The sequence below is a fragment of the Saccopteryx bilineata genome, chromosome 7, assembly GCF_036850765.1.
Source record: "Saccopteryx bilineata isolate mSacBil1 chromosome 7, mSacBil1_pri_phased_curated, whole genome shotgun sequence".
NCBI classification, from domain to species: Eukaryota; Metazoa; Chordata; class Mammalia; order Chiroptera; family Emballonuridae; genus Saccopteryx; species Saccopteryx bilineata.
Window position 1 is genome coordinate 28595608 of NC_089496.1, and position 25650 is coordinate 28621257.

General features: G+C 39.2%; 1 protein-coding gene across 1 annotated transcript in view; it reads right to left on the reverse strand.

Annotated features, from left to right (window-relative positions):
• COL28A1 (collagen type XXVIII alpha 1 chain) overlaps positions 1 to 25650 on the reverse strand; it is a 171611-nt gene that overhangs the window by 135911 nt on the left and 10050 nt on the right. The window contains exons 4-9 of the mRNA XM_066240125.1: positions 21240 to 21260; positions 19214 to 19270; positions 17255 to 17308; positions 14931 to 14972; positions 10255 to 10281; positions 5474 to 5518 (exon numbers count right to left, since the gene is read on the reverse strand). Coding sequence (XP_066096222.1) covers positions 5474 to 5518; positions 10255 to 10281; positions 14931 to 14972; positions 17255 to 17308; positions 19214 to 19270; positions 21240 to 21260 — 246 coding nt within the window. The remainder of the gene's footprint in view (positions 1 to 5473; positions 5519 to 10254; positions 10282 to 14930; positions 14973 to 17254; positions 17309 to 19213; positions 19271 to 21239; positions 21261 to 25650) is intronic.

Here is a 25650-nt window from a genome sequence, read left to right on the forward strand (position 1 = left end):
GACAGACTCCCGCATGCGCCCGACCGGGATCCACCCGGCACGCCCACCATGGCGCAACAATCTGCCCACCAGGGGGCGATGCTCTGCCCATCCTGGGTGTCGCCATGTTGCGACCAGAGCCACTCTAGCGCCTGGAGCAGAAACCAAGGGGCCATCCCCAGCGCCCGGGCTATCTTTGCTCCAATGGAGCCTTGGCTGCGGGAGGGGAAGAGAGAGACAGAGAGGAAGGCGTGGCGGAGGGGTGGAGAAGCAAATGGGCGCTTCTCCTGTGTGCCCTGGCCGGGAATCGAACCCGGGTCCTCCGCACGCTAGGCCGACGCTCTACCGCTGAGCCAACCGGCCAGGGCCACAGTGCAATAATTTTAGGTGGAAGAGAAAGGAATAGGTTCTCAGTAATGGCCAGTCTTCCTGGTTATCCAAACATCAAAGCCAACATATTCTTTTTTTTTTTTTTTTAATAAATTTTTATTAATGGTAATGGGATGACATTAATAAATCAGGGTACATATATTCAAAGAAAACATGTCTAGGTTATTTTGTCATTATGTTGCGTACCCCTCGCCCAAAGTCAGATTGTCCTCCGCCACCCTCTATCTAGTTCTCTGTGCCCCTCCCTTCCCCCTAATTCTCTCCCTCCCTCCCTCCCATGTCCTCCCTTCCCCCACCCCTGGTAACCACCACACTCTTGTCCATGTCTCTTAGTCTCATTTTTATGTTCCACCAATGTATGGAATCATGTAGTTCTTGTTTTTTTCTGATTTGCTTATTTCACTCCTTATAATGTTATCAAGATCCCACCATTTTGCTGTAAATGATCTGATGTCATCATTTCTTATGGCTGAGTAGTATTCCATAGTGTATATGTGCCACATCTTCTTTATCCAGTCTTCTATTGAAGGGCTTTTTGGTTGTTTCCATGTCTTGGCCACTGTGAACAGTGCTGCAATGAACATGGGGCTACATGTGTCTTCACGTATCAATGTTTCTGAGGTTTTGGGGTATATACCCAGTAGAGGGATTGCTGGGTCATAAGGTAGTTCTATTTGCAGTTTTTTGAGGAACCACCATACTTTCCTCCATAATGGTTGTACTACTTTACAGTCCCACCAACAGTGAATGAGGGTTCCTTTTTCTCCACAGCCTCTCCAACATTTGCTATTACCCGTCTTGTTGATAATAGCTAATCTAACAGGGGTGAGGTGGTATCTCATTGTAGTTTTGATTTGCATTTCTCTAATAACTAATGAAGCTGAGCATCTTTTCATATATCTGTTGGCCATTTGTATCTCTTCCTGGGAGAAGTGTCTGTTCATGTCCTCTTCCCATTTTTTTATTGGATTGTTTGTTTGTTTGTTGTTGAGTTTTATGAGTTCTTTGTAAATTTTGGATATTAGGTCCTTATCTGAGCTGTTGTTTGTAAATATCATTTCCCATTTAGTTGGCTGTCTGTTTATTTTTATATCAGTTTCTCTTGCTGAGCAAAAACTTTTAATTCTGATGTAGTCCCATTCATTTATCTTTGCCTTCACTTCTCTTGCCATTGGAGTCAAGTTCATAAAATGTTCTTTAAAACCCAGGTCCATGATTTTAGTACCTATGTCTTCTTCTATGTACTTTATTGTTTCAGGTCTTATATTTAGGTCTTTGATCCATTTTGAATTAATTTTAGTACACGGGGACAGGCTATAGTCGAGTTTCATTCTTTTGCATGAAAGCCAACATATTCATTGTTAACAAATGATCCTAATTAACAAGTCAAATGGAGGGTGTGTGTCACACTTTTCCTTTAGTAAACAAACTCTATCAAAACATAATTTTAGCTGTAAATTCTTGGCATATATAGACATTTTGATCAAAGTAAAGGATTTCTTTTTTTTTTTTTTTTTTACAGAGGCAGAGATAGACAGGGACAGACAGACAGGAATGGAGAGAGATGAGAAGCATCAATCATCAGTTTCTCTTTGCGCGTTGCGACTTCTTAGTTGTTCATTGATTGCTTTCTCACATGTGCCTTGACCGTGGGCCTTCAGCAGACCAAGTAACTCCCTGCTGGAGCCAACGACCTTGGGTCCAAGCTGGTGAGCTCTTTGCTCATGCCAGATGAGCCCGCACTCAAGCTGGCGACCTCGGGGTCTCGAACCTGGGTCCTTCCGCATCCCAGTCCGATGCTCTATCCACTGCGCCACCACCTGGTCAGGCAAAGTAAAGGATTTCTTAAGATTCCTTAGAAAGCAGTAAACTTGTAGGAATATTGTTTCCTCCCAACAAGGTAAAGTCAGTTAAATTAATTTAGTGAGTTTCTCCGATTTCTAGATCACTCTTTTGTTCATCTTCAAGACACGAAGCTTGGCAAAACACTCTTACACTCAACATTCCTCTATGGAAATACAGAAAATATTTCCATAACTAGGAATCTTTTTAAAATTTATTTTTATTAGAGTATAATACAGTCTAGTCTCTCTTTTCTCAGATTTCCACTTATTTTCTGCTTTTGTTGAAATTGTGTCCCTATACACTGCTGGTAGCATATTTTCATCCAATTTTATTCCCAGTGGATTTTTCTTCAAATAATTTTTTTTTTTTTTATTCATTTTAGAGAGGAGAGAAAGAGGAGAGAGAGACAGGGGGGAGGAGCTGGAAGCATCAACTCCCATATGTGCCTTGACCAGGCAAGCCCAGGGTTTTGAACCGGCGACCTCAGCATTTCCAGGTTGACACTTTATCCACTGCGCCACCACAGGTCAGGCTCTTCAAATAATTTTTATCGAAAGTATATACAATTTTTTATCCTACTTATTTGGTCTTCTGTTGTATTAAAAATATTCTCCCATTTCATTAATAACTCTTAGTAAACTGAGTAATGTTCAAGAATATAAATCTGTCATGATTTACTTACTCATTTCCCTAGTTTGAACATTTAAATTGTTTCTGTGGTTACTATGTAAATAATGTTATTATGAACATCTTTGTGTGGATATCTTTGTCCAATTTCTGATTCTGCCTGATGCAGATACAGACAATAAGCACATTTAAGATTCTCTCTCACTTTCTTCTGTCTCCCACACCATTTATGGGGAGAGAATGTGGAACTTTTCTCCATAATGTTTATTCAGATTTTCATTCTTACCACCCGAGCAGAAAAAGCACATCTTCATCTTATAGAATCCCCGTCAACACTGAGCATTATATATTCTTTTAGTGTTTGCTGATTTGATAGCTGAAATAATATTTTAATGTTTTAATTTCACTTATCTGATTGCTAATGTATTGCATTTTTTTATTTATTAGCCATTTATATTTTCTCTCTTGGGTTTTCAGGTTCTTTGTATGTTTTACTTTTTTATGTGAATGAAGAATTTATGTGAATTCTTTATGTCAAGGACACTATATTTTATTTGACTCTAGATGTGCATTTTTAAAATTTTTATATCTCTGACATTGGGATACATCTTGCAATCTACTGTTTATTTATTTATTTATTTACACTTACTTACTTAAAGATTTTATTTATTGATTTTACAGAGAGAGGTGTGTGAGTGGAGCGAGAAGTATCAACTCATATTTGCTTCACTTTATTTATTGCTTGCTTCTTGTATGTGCCTTGACCAGGCTAGCTCAGGGTTTCGAACCAGCGACCTCAGCATTCCAGGTCAATGTTCTGTCCACTGTGCCACCACAGGCCAGGCTCAATTGCATCTTTATAATTGGCCATTTTTTTTCTTTCTTTTTGGCACAGAATATAATGGGGCATTTAATAATCCTTGGCATCTTACTCAATAAAATATATTAACTCTGTCAGCCATTTTTAATTCAAATAGTTTTCTCAGTTATTTAACTTTCATTTTTGTTCTCTTCTTTGTGTGTCCCTTCTTCCCTTCTTTATTTTTGAGTCCAAGTCCATCTCCCATTTTCAGTTACCTTTCGGGAAGAACCCATTCATTATCACACTTTCCATTTTGCCCAGAAATAATTACCAAGTCTACGTGTCTGTTCCACCTGACCTTTCATTCTCTAGCAGTTTAAAAACTCTCAGAAAGTCTCAAGCTATTTAATTTATTTAGTTACATGGGCCACTGTCATTATCTTATCGTTTTCTTTTCATTTTTCTCTCCTTGACTCTCTGCCATAATTAAAATTTAGTTAATAAAAGAGTTTGGTATCTTGGTGGCATGTTCTTAATATAGTAGTTATTTTATTTATTTATTTATTTATTTGTATTTTTCTGAAGCTGGAAACGGGAAGAGACAGCCAGACAGACTCCCGCATGCACCCTGACCGGGATCCACCCGGCACGCCCACCAGGGGGCGATGCTCTGCCCTCCAGGGAGTCGCTTTGCTTCGCTCCAATGGAGCCTTGGCTGCAGAAGGGGAAGAGAGAGACAAAGAGGAGGGGGGGGGGGTGGAGAAGCAAATGGGCACTTCTCCTATGTGCCCTGGCCGGGAATCGAACCCGGGTCTCCCGCACGCCAGGCCGACGCTCTACCACTGAGCCAACTGGCCAGGGCCTTAATATAGTAGTTCTTAACTGCAATAAAAGCTACTTTTACTGTGTGCTTTCTTTGATCCCTTATTATTATAATTCAAATACACTGTCTATGTATTTCTGGTCCATTAAGGATCTCCTTAATATAATTCTCTCCAGTTTAAATACTTCATTCATATTTATTTTTAAAGAAAAGGTAAATAACTACTCAATTGTTTGTGTCTTGCTGCATTTACAGTTTCAAACCCCTATCTATATCTGGTGCTGCCATAGTATTTATAATGATCTCATTAACTTTTTTCATAGAGTTCTTCACTCTGCTTTGGAAAGTGCTGGTTCTCAGTGTTTACATCTAGAAAGCAATTCTACTTATTCCCAATTGGAGCTTGAATTGACTTTTTGCTGGTTAAATTATTCTTTTTACCATAACATTCAGTAGGCCTGGCCTCAGAGGTTAGGGTACCAAAAAAGCAAGGTATTTGGGGGAACCATTAGTTAAAGTTAGATATGACTTTGTTTTCTCTTTCATGTTTTCCTGATGTGAAAATTGAGCTAATGACTCTCCAACTTCAGTAGCGAGATCAACATAATACATCCCAGTAATTTCCTTTTTCTTTTTTTAATCTTTCATTTTTTAAAAAATATATAAGTATTCAATCTCATATTGGTATACAATCTCATACTGGTGATATTAATTTCAGGTGTACAATATAATGATGCAACATTTTTATACCTTACAACATAATCACCTTACTAATTCTAGTCATCATCTGTTACTGTATAAACTTATCACAATATTGTTGACTATATTCCTCTTCCCCTTTACACCCATCCCCCACTCCCTCCCTCTGGTAACCACCCCTTTGGTCTTTGTTCAAAACAAACAAACAAACAAACAAAAACAGAATCATTGAAACAGGAATTTCCTCTTAAAGGAAACTCAGCCCCAAAGTGTCACAGCTGTTAGCATTTTAAAAACATGTTCCTTACTTTGTCACCTTTTATTCCTGGTTTACCACATTCTCCGCGTACACCCTAAAAAACAAGTAAACAAAATAAATAAGAAGACATTGGCAGTCACTCAGTGTTAGGATTTTTTTTTTAAAGATTCCCAGCAGAATCTTATGACATAAGCACTCTGATGGATTTTACCCAGTTTTCTCCCCAATCCTGTCGGTTGTTTGGGCAATGAACTCTAAAATGTTTTATCCATGAGTCATCTTTACCTTGACAGAATTATCAGTATTATCACCTAGTGAGGTTTGCCATTTTTAAGAGGTGGATGAACTTAAAAGGAAAGAAGCTAAGGCTACTGAGCATCTACCATATATTATATGCCCTTTATATGTATGATTTAATTGAATCCACAGTACAGCCCAATGAAATCAGTTTTACAATTCTTATATTATAGATGAGAAAACTTAAACTCAATGGGATAACTTTTCTCCACCATAGAGTTAATATGAAGAATCAAGGTCTGAACCCAGGTCTACCCTGAGTCAGAACCCCTATTGTTTCCACAACTCCATGCTCCAGTCCCGTACCAGCACTGATCAAGTATTAGTTTTTGCCTAGACAGTGTGAGGGGAAATTGCTGAAACCATGTCATGATTCAGTAGGGAAAGGAGCCATGATGAATTAGCAAAGTCTGCTGTCAGAGAGAGTGGGTATGGGGCCAGCTTGCTATGCATTTCCCATCGTCATTCTCTGTTCTGCTTATCTGGAATACTAGTGGGAAATAAAAACAACCACCTAACATATAAATTATGCTTCCTAGTTTATTATTCATGTTATTTTACAGAAATTACCTCAGTTAATCTGACACCAACTCTCTGAGGTAGATACTATTAGCCCGATTTTACAGTCTGAAATTTTGTTGATTCAAAAAGGTTAAGTTGCACAGAACCACCAAGACTTCTAATAATTGAACTAAAATGTAAGTCAATTGGAGTAACAACTAATGTTAGAATTTCAAAGTGTTTTCCTATATATATATATATATAATGTAAGCCTCAGAAAGTAATTCATATTTTTAAGATAAGGCAACTGAGTGGAGAGATAAATGATTTACTTAAATGTCCATGGTTGTCAATGACTCCTGGTCCAGCGCCCTCACTACTAGATTCTGCTTCTGCTGCTGCTTTATTTATCTCCTCTGTGCTGCTCTAAGGACAAGCTACTCAATGTGCCACTATACACAACATAAGGAACTTACACTAAGATGTATTTCAAAGCCCTGCTTTCTTCTTCAAGGAAGTCATGCTATGAAAAATAAATGTCAACTGAACTAAACAGTATCCTTAGTGATATAGTGAATTTATATTCTGGTGCAAGCTTTATTTTATCACAGAATAGCAACAAACAGTTCACAGATTTTTTTTTAAGCGAGCAAGAGGGAGGGACAGATAGGAAGAGAGATGAGAAGCATCAACTCACCTTTTTGTTTATTGATTACTTTCTCATATGTGCCATGACCAGGGGGCTCTAGCAGTAACCCCTTGCACAAGCCAGCAACCTTGATCTCAAACCAGTGACCTTGGGCTTTAAGCCAGAGACCATAGGGTCATGTCAATGATCCCACACACAAGCCAGCAACCCCGCACTCAAGCTAGTGAGCCCACACACAAGCCAGCCACCTCAGGGTCCTCAGCATCCCAGACCAATGCTCTATGCACTGCACCACCACAGTTTACAGATTTTTAGCCTTTTGCAGACCACACTTTGAAATGGCGCTGCTCCAAGAAGGGAACTCACAATTGTAACCACCAAGTATGAATGCAAAGTATGTGCTAAAGCCTTTATATTATTGTTAATCCCCACATCTGTCTTGCAAGGTAGATATATCTCCATTCACAGGTAAGGAAAATGAGGCTCAGAGAGATTAAGTAACTTGCCCAAGACCACAAGCTGAGTCTGTTAGACTCTCAGGTCCATGTTCTTCCTTAGCCACACAAAGCTGAATAAAGCACACTATAAGAGTCTGCAAGTTCCTTTCCATTGACTCAACCCTTCTTTCTAGGGGGCTGCATCGGGTAATGCTGGCATCGGCACAGGAAAGAGGGAGGTGCAATTCTTAGGTCCAGCTATGTCTCTGCTCAGAAGCACTTTATTCTCTCTTCACATCTAGTGAGTCAAACGGACCAAGGAGACATTGAGCTTTCATTTAGAACAAGTTGCACATTTATATCTGAATGCAAATGGAAAATCACTCTTGAAGAATCAATTAGAAAGCAGTTAATTTAATAATATTAGATGGGAATAAAGTGATTCAACCACCAAAATATAAAGCAGAAAAGTGCCATGAATATGCTCAAAATTATTTTGGCCAGAATTCATATTCCATTAGTCCAGGCAGATTCATTAGCAATAGGGTCCTGAGGCACAGCGTTGGTTAGGGATGGGGGGCTGGTTTCCATCAATGAAAAGATTGTACTCATGTTATTTGCCTCTACAAAGGCATCTTCCTTTTTGGTGGGGGCTCATTAATCCCTTGGAATGGCCACAGTCCCACAGTTCCAGCAAGCAAGTGCTTCAGAAAGCTATAAACAGATTAGCTCTGTTCCCAGCCTCTACTTCTGCTGCTGCTGCTCCTGCTGAAATTATGGTTGGAATGTCCACGGGTCAGGGTCACTTTGCTCTGACGGCTTGTACGTTCCAAATGAGATCTCTTCCAGTGGGTCTCTAGTTCCCCAGAAGTTTAAGTGAATATTTTCATATATATATATATATAGATATAGATATAGATATAGATATATAGATATATAGATATAGATATAGATATATAGATATATAGATATATAGATATAGATATAGATATATAGATATATAGATATAGATATAGATATATAGATATATAGATATATAGATATAGATATATAGATATATAGATATATAGATATAGATATAGATATATAGATATATAGATATAGATATATAGATATATAGATATATAGATATAGATATATAGATATATAGATATATAGATATAGATATATAGATATATAGATATATAGATATAGATATATAGATATATAGATATAGATATATAGATATATAGATATATAGATATCTCTTCTCGATGTTAGTAGTTAGCTTATTGTATAAATCGAGATGGGGTGGGGGGCATTCATAATTTTTCTGGAACTATATATAGTACAGTTTTGCAATCATGACTCTTAAACTTTTTCATATTATCACTTATTACCTTTCTCTTCCTAATAGCACCTTACATTTACAGACCAGCAAATTATTTACAATATAGTGTCCCATCCATTATTTCATTTGATTCTCTGAAAAGAAGGGAGGCCTGTATTAATCCAGTTCTATATGGATGATGACATGACACTCCAAGAGATTGTGTTGCCCAGGTTCTTACGGCCAAGGGTGAAATCATGGTATTTCCTACACTCTTCCTCTTGGAGGTCTAGCATTTGCAGTGATTGAGGATGCATTTCTTTTCCTGTGTGAAAGTTTACCTGGGATATTTGCAGGGCCCAGAGATGAGTGCAAGCAGAGACCCACTCACTATATATCTAACTAGTCAAAAGTTACAAATCAAGCTAACAAACTAGTCATGTTCTAGCTTCCTTTCTTGACAAATACACCTTCAGAAGACATTAAAAGTTAAAAGAACTCTGGGATTCCTCAGAGGCCCCTGCAGGAGCACCGCCCGAGCCTAGAGCACAGCTCCTACATCACCTCTGGGTGCTTCCACAGCAGGAGGAACTGCCAGTGTGTCTGCGAAGGGGCTCCAGACAGCACAACGAAGCCCCCGCCGAGGCCCAATCCTATGCTCCCGAAGAGCTTCCCTTTGGTTCCCCTCAGGCTCGGGAAGAAGGTAGGGACATAGGAGAGAGGTTTGGGTATGCCTTCAATGCAGGCTCAGACCATTTTGGAGGGACTTTTGGAAATCTTGGTTCCCCAAAGCATGATCTAGGCCACGGGGGTACAGACCTCGTGCTCTGCAAATCCTGGTTTCAGGGTTGGGGGGCAGAGGAAGCCCAGAGCAAATCCCTCTAAAGTGTAAGCCTCTTGCCCAGGTCCGAGGGATGTACCACCCGTGGGACGGAATGGCTGTGGGGACATGTTTGTATTTCAGAGAGAAATCTGGTAACAGAGAGTAGCAGACTTATTAATGAGCCATTGAACACTCAAAGATTCCTGAGCCACAGTCCAGCTAGTTTATTTCTTTTGAACCAGTCTGTTAATTTCTTTTGAATTAGTTTGGTCAGTTTCCTAACTTATAATTTGCAAATAATCTACCAACCTATTCCTTCTGTTTGTTTATCAAATCTGCTGCCCCTCTACAATCTCTACCCAGATGCCTAACTGAATGAAATCAGTGACTCTTCATTACTTAACCAGGGTGAATCTTCTTTCCCCATAAGAGGGCTGGGTGTCTAGGTTTTATAGAAAGTTAAACACCAAAAACAACAAACTAATTGCATTATTTCTTCATCTGTTTGTACAGCGAAACTTTTGGATACCTGTGCTTCATGGTTGTTAAGTTGGGATTCTCTATTTATGTTTTCAGAGTTCAGAAAGACTAGATACCATCTCAGTAATCTCAGGGCACCTTCAACCCCTTACAAAACCACCTATAGTTTAAGTTACGTTATTATTTTGTGTCAAAAGAGTGAAAAGTATATTTACAAATTAGGGCAGCGGGACTTACAAAAATAAAGGCAAGTCACTTCTATTCAGTACATAAATACAGTGATGTTCCTGATTTTCTTCCTGGAATTCTGGTCTATATGTTGTTACCAACTTACCTTCTCGCCCTTGTACCCAGGAATTCCCTGATTAAAAAAAAAAAAAAGTAAAGTAGGATATTAGAAGGCATAGTTGGAGGCAGTATTCGATGTTTTTCATTTATAACATATAACAAAACACATCTGTAGTCTTGGAAAATAAGACCATATAGACACAGAGTATTTCACTTTGCACCTAGGGAATGTATATGTACTAGGGAGAAGGAAAGAACCTGTTTTTTCTTTTATTACATTCTATTCTCAGTTCCAAGTATTTTTTTCAAACCCAATTTCTTCCCCTTTGGCCTGAAGCTGAAAGAAAGACTAGACACGGAACCTCATTGTAGACAAAGACCTATAACGGTCCTTTCAGAATTGTTACGTTGATTTTTAAACCATCAACTATCATAGCTGAGAATGTTTCAAAGAGACTGGTAGAGAAATTGGCCTTGGGAATAAGCTGGGGTAATGTCCTTTAAAATGTACATAAATATTTATATTCTTTATGGTCTTCCTTTTAAAATCAGTCTAGAATATAAACATTAAGGAAATGAATGATTCCTTTTGGAACCCTAATGAGTCAGTGACCTTTATGTGACTATATTTTATTTCATGCTAAATACGAGCACAGAGCTTCCACTCCTCTTCTGTGTCACTCTTGGGAACCCTGTATAACTCTCTGCATTGCGTCACTGCCTGTAAGCCCTTTGAGTAAGACAATACTGAATATTAAAGGGACTGGGAAGTTACCAGCTTTAAGCACAGCAAGTCTTTTTTAAATAGGATTTCATGTCTCCTTCATACAACTGTGGTTTTCAGGTATGCAAACAGGGTTATAAGACATATGTTAAGTGGGCTGGAGAAACTAGTGGACTAGATAAACTTCTTGCAGTTACGTGGGAATCGACCCACAAAATTTTGTTGTGTGTATGACTTTGGTGCAAAAGGTAAAAAGGAAAACTTCAGGGAGGAAATAACACTTCTCCCCAAATGAGTGAGTGGTCCCTGGGACAGAGAAGGTAAAAAATAGAACAAGTCCACAATTGCTACAATTTAATCCATTTTTGGAAATACTCATTCACACAGTTTAATTTTCAGCCTGGTGCTTTAAGTTAAGGACCACATATAAACAACTAAATTGGGGTTCTTTATTAAAGCGGTGCATGTTAGCAGTGCTAAAAAAAAGCTAGACTTGCAATCTTCGGAAACTTGGGGTCTCTTCCACCCCTTACAACACAACCGTATTTAAAATTCTGTCGTTCCTTTATGCTAAAAAAGTTAAAATTGTATTTAGGAAGGAACCAACACATTTTACAAAAATAAAGGAATGTTACTTTTTATAGTATACCAATCTCTTTTTCCCCTGGTTTTTCTTTCTGAGATCTCTGCTTCATTTATTTATTTTTCTTTTCCTTCCTTCCTTCCTTCCTTCCTTCCTTCCTTCCTTCCTTCCTTCCTTCCTTCCTTCCTTCTTTTCTTCCTTCCTTCCTTCCTGTCTTCCTTCCTTCTTTTCATGGCATCTTAATTACTATTTTTAAAATATTCAATTTTAAAGTATCCAAAACTGTACTTGTGGGTCTCTGCCAAAATTCTTTCTGACTTTCCAATTTCTATTAATGATATCATATTTCAAATCACATTGAACCAAGAGCTTATAATCATCTTTTCTCTCTACTTGTCCCTTATATTTCTTTAATCCACCCAGTTAAAATTCTCCAATAGCTCTCACTGCACTAGTTTTACATTCACTCTCCTTAGCCTGGCCAACAGGCGCTGTGGGATCAGCCCCTGCCAGCCTCTTTAGCCCGAGTCTCCCACATTCATCGCCAAGTTCTGGCTTGCTCTCCATTTCCTGAGGCCACCAAGTTTGTTCCCACCTCCAAGCCTTTGACCCTACCGCACTTTCTGCCTAGAACACCCTCATGACCTTGTTCTATATTTCTGTAGCACTTCTCCATGACTGAAATTCTCATTCATTCATTCGTTTGCCTATTTACTGCCTCCCCCTGCTAGAACACTGTATGAAACAGGGACTATCCATCTTTGCTCACTTTTATATCCTCAGCACCTAAAAGAGGGCCTAACATATATAAGGTGCTCAATAAATATTTGTTGAATGCAGAAGTTAGAGTTAATCACCACATCCTATCATTTCTTCCCTTTCATGGTTCTCACAATGTTCTCTTCTTTTCTGTTTTGTCATCATTGTAGCCAGTTCTGTCCAATATAATGTGAGGCCGAAATGGGAGCTCCATGTGTAATTTTGAATTTCCTTATAGCCACATTAAAAAAAGCAATGAACTGCCCTGGCCAGTTGGCTCAGTGGTAGAGTGTCAGCCTGGCATATGGACATCTGGGTTCGATTTCCAGTCAGGGCTCACGGGAGAAGTGACCATCTGCTTCTCCACCCCTCCCCTCTCCCTTCTCTCTCTCTCTCTCTCTCTCTCTCTCTCTCTCTCTCTCTCTCCTCCCCACTCCTGCAGCCATGACTCAGTTAGAGCAAGTTAGCTCTGGGCACTGAGAATGGCTCCATGGCCTTGCTTCAGGTGCTAAAATAGCTTGTTTGCTGTAAAACAGAGCAACAGCCCCAGATGGGCAGAGCATCACCCCATAGAGGGCTTGCCGGGTGGATCCCCGCTGGGGCACATGCCAGAGTCTGTCTCTCTGCCTCTACACTTCTCACTTAAGAAAAATGTAAAAAAAAAAAAAAGCAATGAACAGGTGAGATTAATTTTTAATAATATATTTTATTTATCCCAATAGGTTCAAAACACTATCATTTCAGCATGTAATCATATAAAAATTATAAATAGTTTACATCTATGATTTTAATATTAAGTCATCAAAATTTAGTGTGTGTTTTATTTAGAAAGCACACCACAACTCAGGCGAGCAGTGTTTCAGCTGCTCTGTGAGCACTGCGGCTCGTAGCTTTCATGCTGGTCAAAGCAGTGTTAGCAGATGTCCCTGTTATTTCTCACAAAGGCTGCAGCAACAAACCTTCTAAATGCTTCTTCCTTTTGCTTATTGCCACTTCAGTTTCTCTTTAGAGCCATGCCAGACTAATCTTCCAAACACATAGCTCTTGGACCATATATACCTTATCTAAAATCTCAGCAGGGGGGTGGGAGGAGTGTGTGAGGGGGTGTCCATCACCTAGCGAAGCCCAGACCTTTCAACTGGCATAGAGTGCCCACTCTGGCCTTCGCTGTGTCTGACAACACTCCCCTTCAGGCCCCTGTCTCACCATTTCTCAACACGCTTCCTTCCCTCTGGCAGCTGCTCATGGCCTTCTCCATCTGGAATGCCTGTCTCCTTCGACCTTCCTGTTCTGTCCTTTCCTGTCCTAATCCACACCCTTCAGAGATCATCTCATAAAACCTACCCTGACGACTCCAGTCTCTGAATTCTCATAATGCTTTGCACATACAACTTTCACAACATTTTGGCACCCTGTTTCATATGGTAGCCATTTTAAATATCTCTCTTTTGAGGTAATAAACATTTAAAAAATTTAAGTACCTGATCTTAATTTTATTTTCATTTAATAGTATGCTTTTATATGTAGAAGGTAAGAAATGTTTCCTTAATAAATAACACAAATTTCTGAATGTATTTCCATTGAAATTATCAAGCTTTCTATCAGACTTTTTCATGAAGTTGATTAAAAACACCGGCCCAGGCAGGTTGGCTCAGTGGTAGAGCGTTGGCCTGGAGTGCAGGAGTCCCAGTTTCGATTCCCGGCCAGGGCACACAGGAGAAGCACCCATCTGCTTCTCTACCCCTTCCCCTCTCCTTCCTCTCTGTCTCTCTCTTCCTCTCCCATAGCTAAGGCTCCACTGGAGCAGTTTGCCTGGGCACTGAGGATGGTTCTGTGGCCTCTGCTTCAGGTGCTAGAATGGCTTTGGTTGCAACAGAGCAATGCCCCAGATGGGCACAGCATCGCCCTTTGGTTGGCATGCCGGTGGATCCCGGTCGGGCGCATGCGGGAGTCTGTCTGACTGCCTCCCCGTTTCCAACTTCAGAAAAATACAAAAAACAAAACAAACAAACAAAAAAAAAACCCTACCAAAACAACAGCTTTTAAAATTTCTGGGTCCAAGTTTTGGGTTTTCATCCAAAGAGACAGACTGAGGGGAGAAATGTCACATGGCTTCCTTTTGTTCACTTATACTTCTCTGCTATTTGCTACACTACTGCAATTTCCCCCCAAAAATGCTAATGCAAAAATATTCTGTAATTATTCTCAAACAATCTCTGCTATCTTCTAATTTTAGGAATAATCAATCACCTGGAATGATCTCTCTTAATTATTATTATTATGTCTGTAAAATTGGATTTAAAAAAGCATAGTTTAGATTATGTAATTGTAATGGTCCCAGAATTTTAATTTCCTTTCATTGGGGGAAAAAAAATCACAAGAAGTAAAGCAAAATATTTTTCTAATCTGAGCCTTTCACAAGTGTCAACTTTAGTATCAGGGAATGTCATGTGGTTGACCGCTTGTCCCATTATCACGGAGTATTGTCTCACATTTCCACTTGTGAGATCATGTCTGTCTGATCGTCTCAGACAGCACCAGCACACGCAGCTATAAGTCATTTTTGCACTTGCACTCCAGGGGTCAAAACGATCAATTACAGAAGCTCAGCATCCTGGATTACTTTCTGAGGAAGGCATTCCAGCTATGTACTTACCCCTGGGCCTCTTTCTCCAGGTTCTCCTTTTTGAGCATCACCCTGTCACAAAAAAAACAACAGTCAGAATTCCACAGCCCTGCAGAGACACTGAGTGTTCAATAAAATGTATTATTCAGAATTTGCCGATTCATAAATTAAGCCAATGGGGAAAGAATCTTCGCCTTCACCACTGGCATTTTCACCATGCAATCTAGAGGAGAAAACAGCCGCTCAGATAGCCTTTGCCCTTTGGAGTTGAGCCGGATGGAGAGGGGGCGTAGTCCAGGTATATTTTCACAGTGTAGGCTGAGTCTTGCTCCCCAGTTTAACAACACAGACGTTGTTCTCAAATATAGCATGGTACCCTCTGGAAGCCAGCCACTCTGGCTTTTGTCCAGCGGGCTCTGCAATGTTTTCCAAAATGTCTTGAAGAGTGATTGCTTGATTTTACCACGACTTAGGAAAATATATTATGTGGCACAAAATTACAAGCCAAATAAATTAAATGTGAACATAGACTTATAACAGATATTTAACAAAACAAAAAGAAGACCTGATGGCATGAATTTGAACCCATATAAGATGAGTGAATGTAGGGCTGTGTGTATTGTAGGTGCGTGTATTGCAAAGATACTCAAAGATGCTCTAATTCCCTTTCTTTGACACACATGCAATTGGCAAAAATGCTTTCATGCATCTAAATTCTATTTTTCATTACCGCCCTAAACATATTCTCAGAAATGAATGATTGGGTTAATTTTTTGAATATTTGAATGACTTTTATGTAGTGCCTTATTGCTTTCCAAAATGTGCCACATTGCCTTTGCAATGAAGAGCAAACCAGTTTCACCACCATATTGCTATCACTAGTTATTATTATTTTAATATTGCTATGTTAACTGTTATAAAAAATATATATTTTATTAAAATTTGAAACCCAGAGGCCCTGGCTGGTTGGCTCGGTGGTAGAGCATCGGCCTGGCGTGCGGGGGACCCGGGTTTGATTCCCAGCCAGGGCACATAGGAGAAGCGCCCATTTGCTTCTCCACCCCCCCCCCCCCCTTCCTCTCTGTCTCTCTCTTCCCCTCCCACAGCCAAGGCTCTATTGGAGCAAAGATGGCCCAGGCGCTGGGGATGGCTCCTTGGCCTCTGCCCCAGGCGCTAGAGTGGCTCTGGTGGCGGCAGAGCGACGCCCCGGAGGGGCAGAGCATTGCCCCCTGGTGGGCAGAGCATCGCCCCTGGTGGGCGTGCCAGGTGGATCCTGGTCGGGCGCATGCAGGAGTCTGTCTGACTGTCTTTCCCCGTTTCCAGCTTCAGAAAAATATAAAGAAGAAAAAAAATTTTTTTTTAAAAAATTGAAACCCAGAATAAACCAAATTATGTGACCTGGAAAACTAATCCCCTCTCTGTCCCAAAATACAATCCAACCACACTGGACTCCAGAGCTTCTACGGTGTGAATAATTAGTATTAAAGGGTGCCTTAGTGTCTCTATTTTAATTTTTATTCATTATATAGTGAAATTAAATGGTTTTCTATTTCTGTATTTACTGGTTGCATTTCCTCTCTTGAAAATTATTTGTGTCCTTTAACCATTTAATTATTAGAAGCTTGATATTTTCTCATCCATTTTATTGTCCTTATGTACTACAGAAATTAACCCAATGTCCTTTATGTTTGATGAAAACATTTCCCTAATGTATTTCTCTTTATTTTGATTATTATTTTTCATTACACAGAATTTTGTCTAAATTTTTACTTAGTATATCGGCTAATTTCTATTTTGTGATATCTTCAGTCACTCTAAAACTTGGAATATCATCATCCCACCAATGATCTGAACAGAAATTAAAAATAATCTAGAACTTTTTTGATGGGTACACAAAGAGAAGAACTGTGGAAATGCCTGAAGCATTAGAGACAATCTGGTGTTTTTTTCTATTATTAGTGTAGGTCAGTTATCTACAAAGTAGATCCATAAAAAATATAAGTGTGTATATCAATCTGATATGGAACATGTCTTAATAATTTATAGAACATTGTACTAATTAATTTAAGACACCATTCTTTAATTACAAGTTTCTATTTATTGGATCCCATGTTTTCCTAAACACATCAACTACAATAGTCATATTACTCAGAATTTGAGTTACACAAACCAAGCTAACACAAGCCACATAGGTAATATAGGAAGTGAACATCCTGTATTTTTCACAGAAATCATCAGATTTTTGGCATTGACATATACTGCAATACTCTGTTTTGTTTTGTTTTAATTTTGGGTCTTTAAATAAATTTAGGAGAAGATACACTGGTTTAAAGGAAATCTGTTTATTCATTTACCGGGTTTCCTTTTGGTCCTCGCTCACCTTTGATACCTGGGTTTCCATGGGTACCCTGACAGCAAAGGGAAAAAAGGTTAGATTGAGCAGTCATCCTATTAGTTTTCTATAGCTGACAATAAATTCTGATCAGCTTCATCTCCAAAATGAGGGAAGATTGAAAAAAAAACAAAAACTTTATCTACCAAGAAGAGAGCCCACTCTTATTCTCTCCATTTTTTACACATCAGGAAGGCTACTTTGTCTTGAATAGGCAGATTTTCTATCAGGCATTCCCAAACTATGGGCCTGCGGGCACTGGAGGCCTCCTGAGGCCATTTATCCACCGCTCTCCCCAACCCCCCCAACTCCCACCCCTCCAACCCCGCACCCCCCACCCCCCGCAGCCGCACTTCCGGAAGGGGCACCTCTTTCATTGGTGGTCAGTGAGAGGAGCACTGTATGTAGTGGCCCTCCAATGGTCTGAGGGACAGTGAACTGGCCCCTGTGTAAAAAGTTTGGGGACCCTGCGAATCATCCAAAAGAGGATAATGTCTCTCCCTCCTTGATATCCAAGGGGCATTCTCAAAAAATGGAAGAAGGTCATTCTCCAAATCCTATTCCAGAAAGGTGCTTCATTTTCCTATTCTCAAACCATCAAAAAGCTCACTTTTCTGAGAACTGGTTTTGAGGGCAGCCAATAAATATTATATAACATAGTTGTATGGCTATCCTTATGAAAACATGAGACTATCTCTTCTAATAATGTTGATAGACTAACATTGTCAGCAGTTGCAAGTTTTGTTACTGTTTATTCTAAAACATAATTGAATATCATAAGCAAACCTTCCACTGATAATCCTTTAGTGTAATAAGTATAAATAAAGACTTTATAGGAAGAGACGTTTAAGCCTTTTCTTCAGCTAAAGTTAGCTTTCACTGGCTGCCTCATTATCATGTAATGTGCCACCAAACTTTGTACTTTTAAGAAAAGAAGACAAACATCCCCACTTTCTAATGCCTTGATTGGTAGGAAGGGTTAGAAAAGTATAGGCTCTGGACTCAAGTCTCAATGTAAAACGTGTCATAGTCTCAGAAGTTCATAGTACACATTTCACTTCCCATCTCCCTATACACATAAAGATTAGTTCAAAAAATTTTTAAAAATTTTTATTTAGTGATTTCTAGAGAGAGGAGAGAGAGAGAGAAAGAGAAAAGGGAGATGGAGGAGCAGGAAGCCTCAACTCATTATAGTTGCTTCTTGTATGTGCCTTGATCAGGCAAGCACAGGGTTTTGAACCAGTGACCTCAGCATTCTAGGTCAACACTTTATCCACTGCACCACCACAGGTCAGGCAGTTCAAAACTTTTATCCTTGCATTTTTGTAAAATATCTCCACTGTGCTTCTGCACACTAAGGTTTGGAAGAACGTAAATAAATGAAATACTGACAAAGCAGCATGGATGCTTTCTGATGATCTAATTAGAAACATGGTCAGCATCCTCAGTCATGCTATCGCTCCAGGTCACAGAATTCAGTCTAATCCCCAGGGGCTCCGGACCAGACTTTCCTCCAAGCAAGACTCTTGTTACCTTTGGGAGAGGTCTGTGTCACTGGTTTCTAGATGGAGCACATAAAGCTCTGCCTAAAACACTGAGGATTTGGATGATATCTTTCTATATTGAAAAATTCTGGCCCCAATTGCCACATAAAAAGTGATGCTGAAATAACCTTTGTGGGAACAGTTTTATCATTTTAAACCATGTTTGTACAGGTCAGCAAAATCCCAGGCGTATTCCTAAGAACAGAAGGTATTCCTTTAGGAATAAAAGAGAGAAAGAGCATTTCTTTTTTTGCTGCTATTTACACGCAGCTGCTTTTCAACAGCAGGAAATAGCCCTGGATTTTCAAGTGTGAGTAGAGTGATCATTGCTAAGACTTCCTGACTTGACCCTAAGTTTGAAGGAGAAATATACTCACCGGAGACCCTGGGTCACCTGGATCGCCCTTCTCACATTCACAAGTCTTACGTTCACACTGAATCAATAATAAAATACAATATTAACACATAGCATTCCAAATCTTATTTCGGACACCACTAAATGGAACACTCCCTGAAAGAAATTTTACCTTGCCAGTTTACGGAGATTTTGTTCTTCCTATTAAATTCTAGGAAAACTCAGATCTAATAAGAACCAGCTAATAAAATATTATTAAATCTTGCCATGGTGAAATTAAAGAAACTTCCTATCCTACATCTATGACATCTAGTTGCTATTTCAAAAGGGGGAAGATAAACATTTTCGATGGACTCTTGGAATTTCTGTTATTTCTTTTATATAACACATCAAAGTTCAGTAATAGACAAATATCAAATACTCTTTTAGTCAGCAAAGAAAAACATTTGGCTTAAAACATATTTAATCAAATCTAAGGTGCACACTATTCCTTATTATAACATCTCTGATATCAGAGCGAGCCCAACCACGATGAAGGTGCTCTTTCCGGCATTTGCATTTCAAAACCTAGAGAATAAAATGGAAGAAAACTCTAGAGACGCTATGGGAGCGCTCTTAAGAAATGCTCTCTCTCCAACGCTTCTGATGGAACAGAGGCCGGTATTTTATAGAAAAACTAGTACATCAATGACTCTGCAACAAAAAGTGGTTCAGAAGATTCAGACTCTGAATGTGAAGAAGTTTTAGAAATAACCAATTTAGTTTGCTTATATTTTCTCATATGTGAGAAAATAGATATCTATATCTAAACCAATACAATCTATATATAATCCATATCTAAATAAATCTAAAAGGACTCTTCACATAAGATAAAATAAAAAATTATAATTAATAAGGCACTGTATTATAGTTTAATCACCAGTGGGGTTTTTTTTGTAGTAATGGCACATAAAATAATGGTATATCTGATCATGTATAAGTCAATGAATTGTGCTCTGTAAAGTTTGGTTGACTCCTATTATTTTATGCAATTATTATGTGTAAATATTTTATGTTAAATAAGCAGTTTATCAAACAAAGTTCAGATGTTCCAAACTCTTTATATTAAGAAGCACATGTTCAGGCCCTGGCCGGTTGGCTCAGTGGTGGAGCATCGGCCTGGCGTGCAGGAGTCCTGGGTTCGATTCCTGGCCAGGGCACACAGGAGAAGCGCCCATCTGCTTCTCCACCCCTCCCCCTCTCCTTCCTCTCTGTCTCTCTCTTCTCCTCCTGCATCCAAGGCTCCATTGGAGCAAAGTTGGCCCGGGTGCTGAGGATGGCTCTGTGGCTTCTGCCTCAGGTACTAGAATGGCTTTGGTTGCAACAGAGCAATGCCCCTGAGGGGCAGAGCATTGCCCTCTGGTGGGCATGCCAGTGGATCCCTGTCGGGTGCATGCGGGAGTCTGTCTGACTGCCTCCCTGTTTCCAGCTTCGGAAAAATGCAAAAAAAAAAAAAGCACATGTTCAGTACTGAGTCCTCAGCAAGCTGATGGTCACCCATTGTGCTAAGTACGGTCCAATCAGTACTGGCCAGCTTCCTTGCTAGTTGGTCTGGTTGCCACCATCAGGAAGAAAGAGTTTAAAGTCAATCAGCAGGCAGCAGGGGGCGACTTTGAGCTCCTCTTAGTCAAGAACACTCTGCCAAACCCTGACCAAAGCCAGGCAGACCTCCCAAAGAGGAGGATCCTGGTAGCTGGTGTCAGAGATATGCTTAGAATAAAGGAAGTCATACCAAACTAAGCAAAAACTGTGTCATTTGGTTATCATTAGTTCCTAAAGTCAGCTTGTAAAATCACATTACGGTTGTTGTTTTTCTCACTTTTCCAACTACAGAAGACAGGGTGGCCTAAAAGAAATCAGATGGTGACCTAGAAATAGAGTGGCTTCTTTTTAAGAATAGTTAAGCATTTTTATTTAGTCACACCTATCTTCTCGTGTGAATTATAATGCTGATTTGATAATACGAGCTTTTAGAGTAAGTTATAGTAATCAAAGCAAGTGGTACTTACCTTCTTTTCAAATAAGATATCCTAGGAGGGAAAAAGGAATGAAACATTAACTCAATTCATGGTTCTGCTTCCAACTTCTCATTAGTCTTAATTATTCCCTATGGGATATGCAATTTTCAAGAATAGCAATTCAGCCTTTTTAACCTTGTGGAAGCAATGAAGCCAATCAGCCAACCACCTGAGGAATACCCTATACCCTGAGCCATATAATAACAGGACATGAAGGGCACTAACATTAAAGTTATTCTGTTTTCTCTGAACTTTATTCTATTGCATCCTATGCTTATTTTGATTTCCTTTGTCAGCAGTATGATCTGACTACAAGCTTAATTTGGTTATAAGCTTAATCAGTCATAGGAAGAAATTTCTTACTTTTAGTTACAAAGACTTAGAATAAATAATTGTGTGTTTTTTCTTCTTTTATTTTTCCATATTTATATATGCATTCATTTGGAAACCTAGTTTTAGGGTTATAACTTCATGAAATATTAATGAGCTTTAGAAGACAATCAGGTTAAACCTGTCATTTTGCAATAAGGAAACTTAGTCTGCAGTGTTGTGACTTATCCAAGCTCACACACTTGAGCTGAGCTGCCTGACCAAGTTCAGTGCTACTTCATACTTAACCCACACAGAAATGAATTAGCCAGAATAATTTTCAAAATTACTTTAAATTTCGAATTTTAGAGAACACAATCTAGTTTTTATCCAATATCTATACCTCACCACCTTACTCCACACTCAGTGGGTATCATCTGACAAGTGTCCGGAAGGCCATGTCTGAAGTCAAACTCGGAAAAACTACCTATGTTTACAGATAGGATTATTGCTTTCTTAAGGTAGATATTATGTGTCAAAGTCATGCCTTATAACTGAATCAGAAGGGGTAACATAATTACGATAAAATAAAAAGCGGAAATAAAATGCTCTAGAATATTTGTTGCAAGATATTAAAAGTGAAGGATGTAATGAGGCAGTTCAAGATAAATCAGCGTTGTACTTTTATGAGGACTCCACATCCCTGTAGTTTTGTTTTTACTTTATTATTATTATTATTATTATTTAATTTACTGAGGTGACATTTGTTAATAAAATTATAGTTTTCAGGTGTACAATTCTATAATATATTGTCTGTACACTGTACTGTGTGTTCACCGCCCCAAGTCAAGTCTCCTTCCATCACCGTTAACCCCCCCTTAACCCTCTTCTATCTCCTCCCACAACCCTCCTTTCCTTCTGGTAATCATCATGCTATTGTCTGTGTCTGAGTTGTTTTTTCCTTCTTAATCCCTTTACCTTTTTTCACCCAGCCCAGCAATCCCTCCATCTGATAGCTGTCAGCCAGCACTCTATGAGTCTGTTTCTATTTTGCTTGTTCACTTTGTTAATTGGATTGCACATATGAGTGAAATCATATGGTACCTATTGTTCTCTGACTGGCTTATTTTACTTAGCATAATACTCTCCAGGTCCATCTATGCTATCACTAAGGGTAACATTTCCTTCTTTTTATGACTGCATAGTATTCCATTGTGTAAAGGTACCACAGCTTTTTTATCCACTCATCTATTGATGGGCACTTGGGCTGCTTCCAAATCTTGACTATTATAAATAACACTGCAGTGAACATAGGATACATATATTCTTTCGAATCAGTATTGTGGGATTCTTCAGATATTTTCCCAGAAATAAAATATCTGGATCATAAGGCAGTTTTATTTTTCATTTTTTTGAGGATTTTTACTTTATCTATATTTCCCTACAAACTGATAATATAGATGGGAGATATAGCAAACTGCTTTAAGTGGCTCCATTTGGCAGGAAGGAAAGTTAGGCTGGGCATTGAGTATCATCCAGGGTTTTAATTCTCTTTCTACCTTTAAGAACTGATGTGGCCTTGAGCAAGTCATGTACTCTTTCTAGTTCATTTTCCACATATATAAAGTGAGAAAGTTTGACCACAAAATTTTGGGAGCTATAAAACTCTGTCTACCAACCCTATACACAATTTAGTGTTTCACCTATGGTCTTTTCCCCCCTTTCTTCACTCACTCCCTGCCAACCCAATGATTTTAAATTACTAGCCAGTGTAAATCCAGGCTGAAAGCAGATGAAGTACTAAAGATGAGTCATTAAGACCTAGCACGTCACGCGGAGAAGTGGAAACCCAGGTGCGATGGCAGTCTCAGTGTAAGACGGCATTACGCCTCTCCGGGTTATTTGGCTGTGCCTAGAACGCTGCTGTGTATGCTGAGGTTGTCCAGGAAAAGTCCTTGTTTCCACCCGTTATCCTAACCTTTCCAGACATAACCTACGGAAATTCTTGTACTTGTACATTTCGGCAATCAATATTTTTAGCAGTAAAAAATTGGAAATGATTAAAATATCCACCAACAGTATCATGGATAAATACGTGAAATAATTTGGCAGCTAGAAAAATGTATTTATATCTACATATTTCAATGTACAAAAAAATTTCCAAGAACATTGAATGAAAAAGCAATGTGATCCAAATTACGGAAATATTTAAAACATGTCATAAACTTGGTTTTTTTCTGGGAGGGAGAGAGGGAAAAGGAATTTGAAAGGAATTCAAGAGAGACAATAAGACAACTAATAATACAAGTGAAATTGGAATATTTGAGAATTAGTGAAATGAAGAACATTTCAATATTTTGTTACTTTATAGTCATTTTACAATAAGCAATATCCATATCAATTTTACACTCATGAGTTTAGCTGCGACTGTGACTGATGTGTAATTTTACAATTTTCTAGCTCTTCCTTTAAGAATTCAACTTCCACTTTGCCATAGTACTGTCTAAAAATATGTGCCATGAGGATTAAAACCATAACAACACTAATTATTTTTGGAACTCATTTGATATTTTGTGTGTTGGAATTTATATTTCTATGGGAACATAAATGGACCCAAAATTGCACAATAGATAAGATTGTTTCAAACAATGAACAAAGCTCCATCCTTAAGGGCATACTCAGTCTTAAGCCCCAGTGACAGAAAACAGACAGCTCATAGCAAGCAGCGTGGGAAGGAGCTCTAGCTCGGAACGGAGGCAATAACTAGATCGTTTCTTGGAATAGGTGGATTTCCTAGACAATTATGAAGGGAAGAATGCGAAGGGCCAACTCTCTGATGGAATGTTGTTCTATATGTCAAAGTTTATGAGGAAAAAAGTCACAAAGACTAGTGTGGGCCATAAGACAAAAGGAGCAGTGAGAAAGGACATTTGAGAGGTGCAGACAGAGGAACCCACATGGACAGAGCAGAGACCTTGGGGCATAGTGGCAGCTCTTGGGCTGAGCGGCAGGATAGAGGGAGAAGATGGTCAACACCAGAGGGATGGGCATGTTCAGTTAAGGTCTAGGTGGATACTGTATTTTTTTTTTTTTTTGGATTTTTCCGAAGTTGGAAACGGGGAGGCAGACAGACTCCCGCATGTGCCCGACCAGGATCCACCTGGCATGCCCACCAGGGGGCGATGCTCTGCCATCTGGGGCATCGCTCTGCCGCATCAGAGCCATTCTAGCGCCTGAGGTAGAGGCCACAGAGCCATCCTCACCGCCCGGGCAAACTTTGCTCCAATAGAGCCTTGGCTGGGGGAGGGGAAGAGAGAGACAGAGAGGAAGGAGAGGGGGAGGGGTGGAGAAGCAGATGGGCGCTTCTCCTGTGTGCCCTGGCCAGGAATCGAACCCGGGACTCCTGCACACCAGGCTGACGATCTACCACTGAGAAAACCGGCCAGGGCCAATACTGTATTTTAAATAAAAAAGATAAATAGATAAAGGTCCTCAGTATAGCCAAAGAAGGTGCATTTTATTCTTGGAGCCAGAGTTTCATGATGGCATAAATGTGTAAGGAGAAGGCTAGAACAGAATGGCCAATTTGGTGAATAATAGTGAGGTCAATGCTATAAAAAGGAAAGAGAGGAAATACCAGGAAGCTGTCAGAGGTATACAGCATGTCGGCAAATGGGATGAAAATAACTTAGCAGGCAAGGATTACAAACTCTATGACAAAAACAGTTGCAGCTTTAACAAGACACAAAAATCTTAAACAGACAATAGAAATAAGACTCTAAAGAAAGGGAGCCTTGAAAAACTGGGAAGTGGACTGTAATTAATAAATTAATAAAGCACAGGATTCTAAAAATGATGCAGCAATTATCAAGTTGATCTCTTTTTGGTATGTAAAGAGATACGCTAAAATGATGTTTTTCTTAATAATCATCAGAGAAAAAGACCAATAATCATCAGAGAAAAAGACTACCTTTATTCCCATAAAGGTTTTTAAAAATTTTTAACATCAAAAGTGATTGAATAAAAAAAAAATTTCTTAATCTCCACACACTCATTTTTGCTCTTCTAAAGCCTATTACTTCTATAGGCTCAA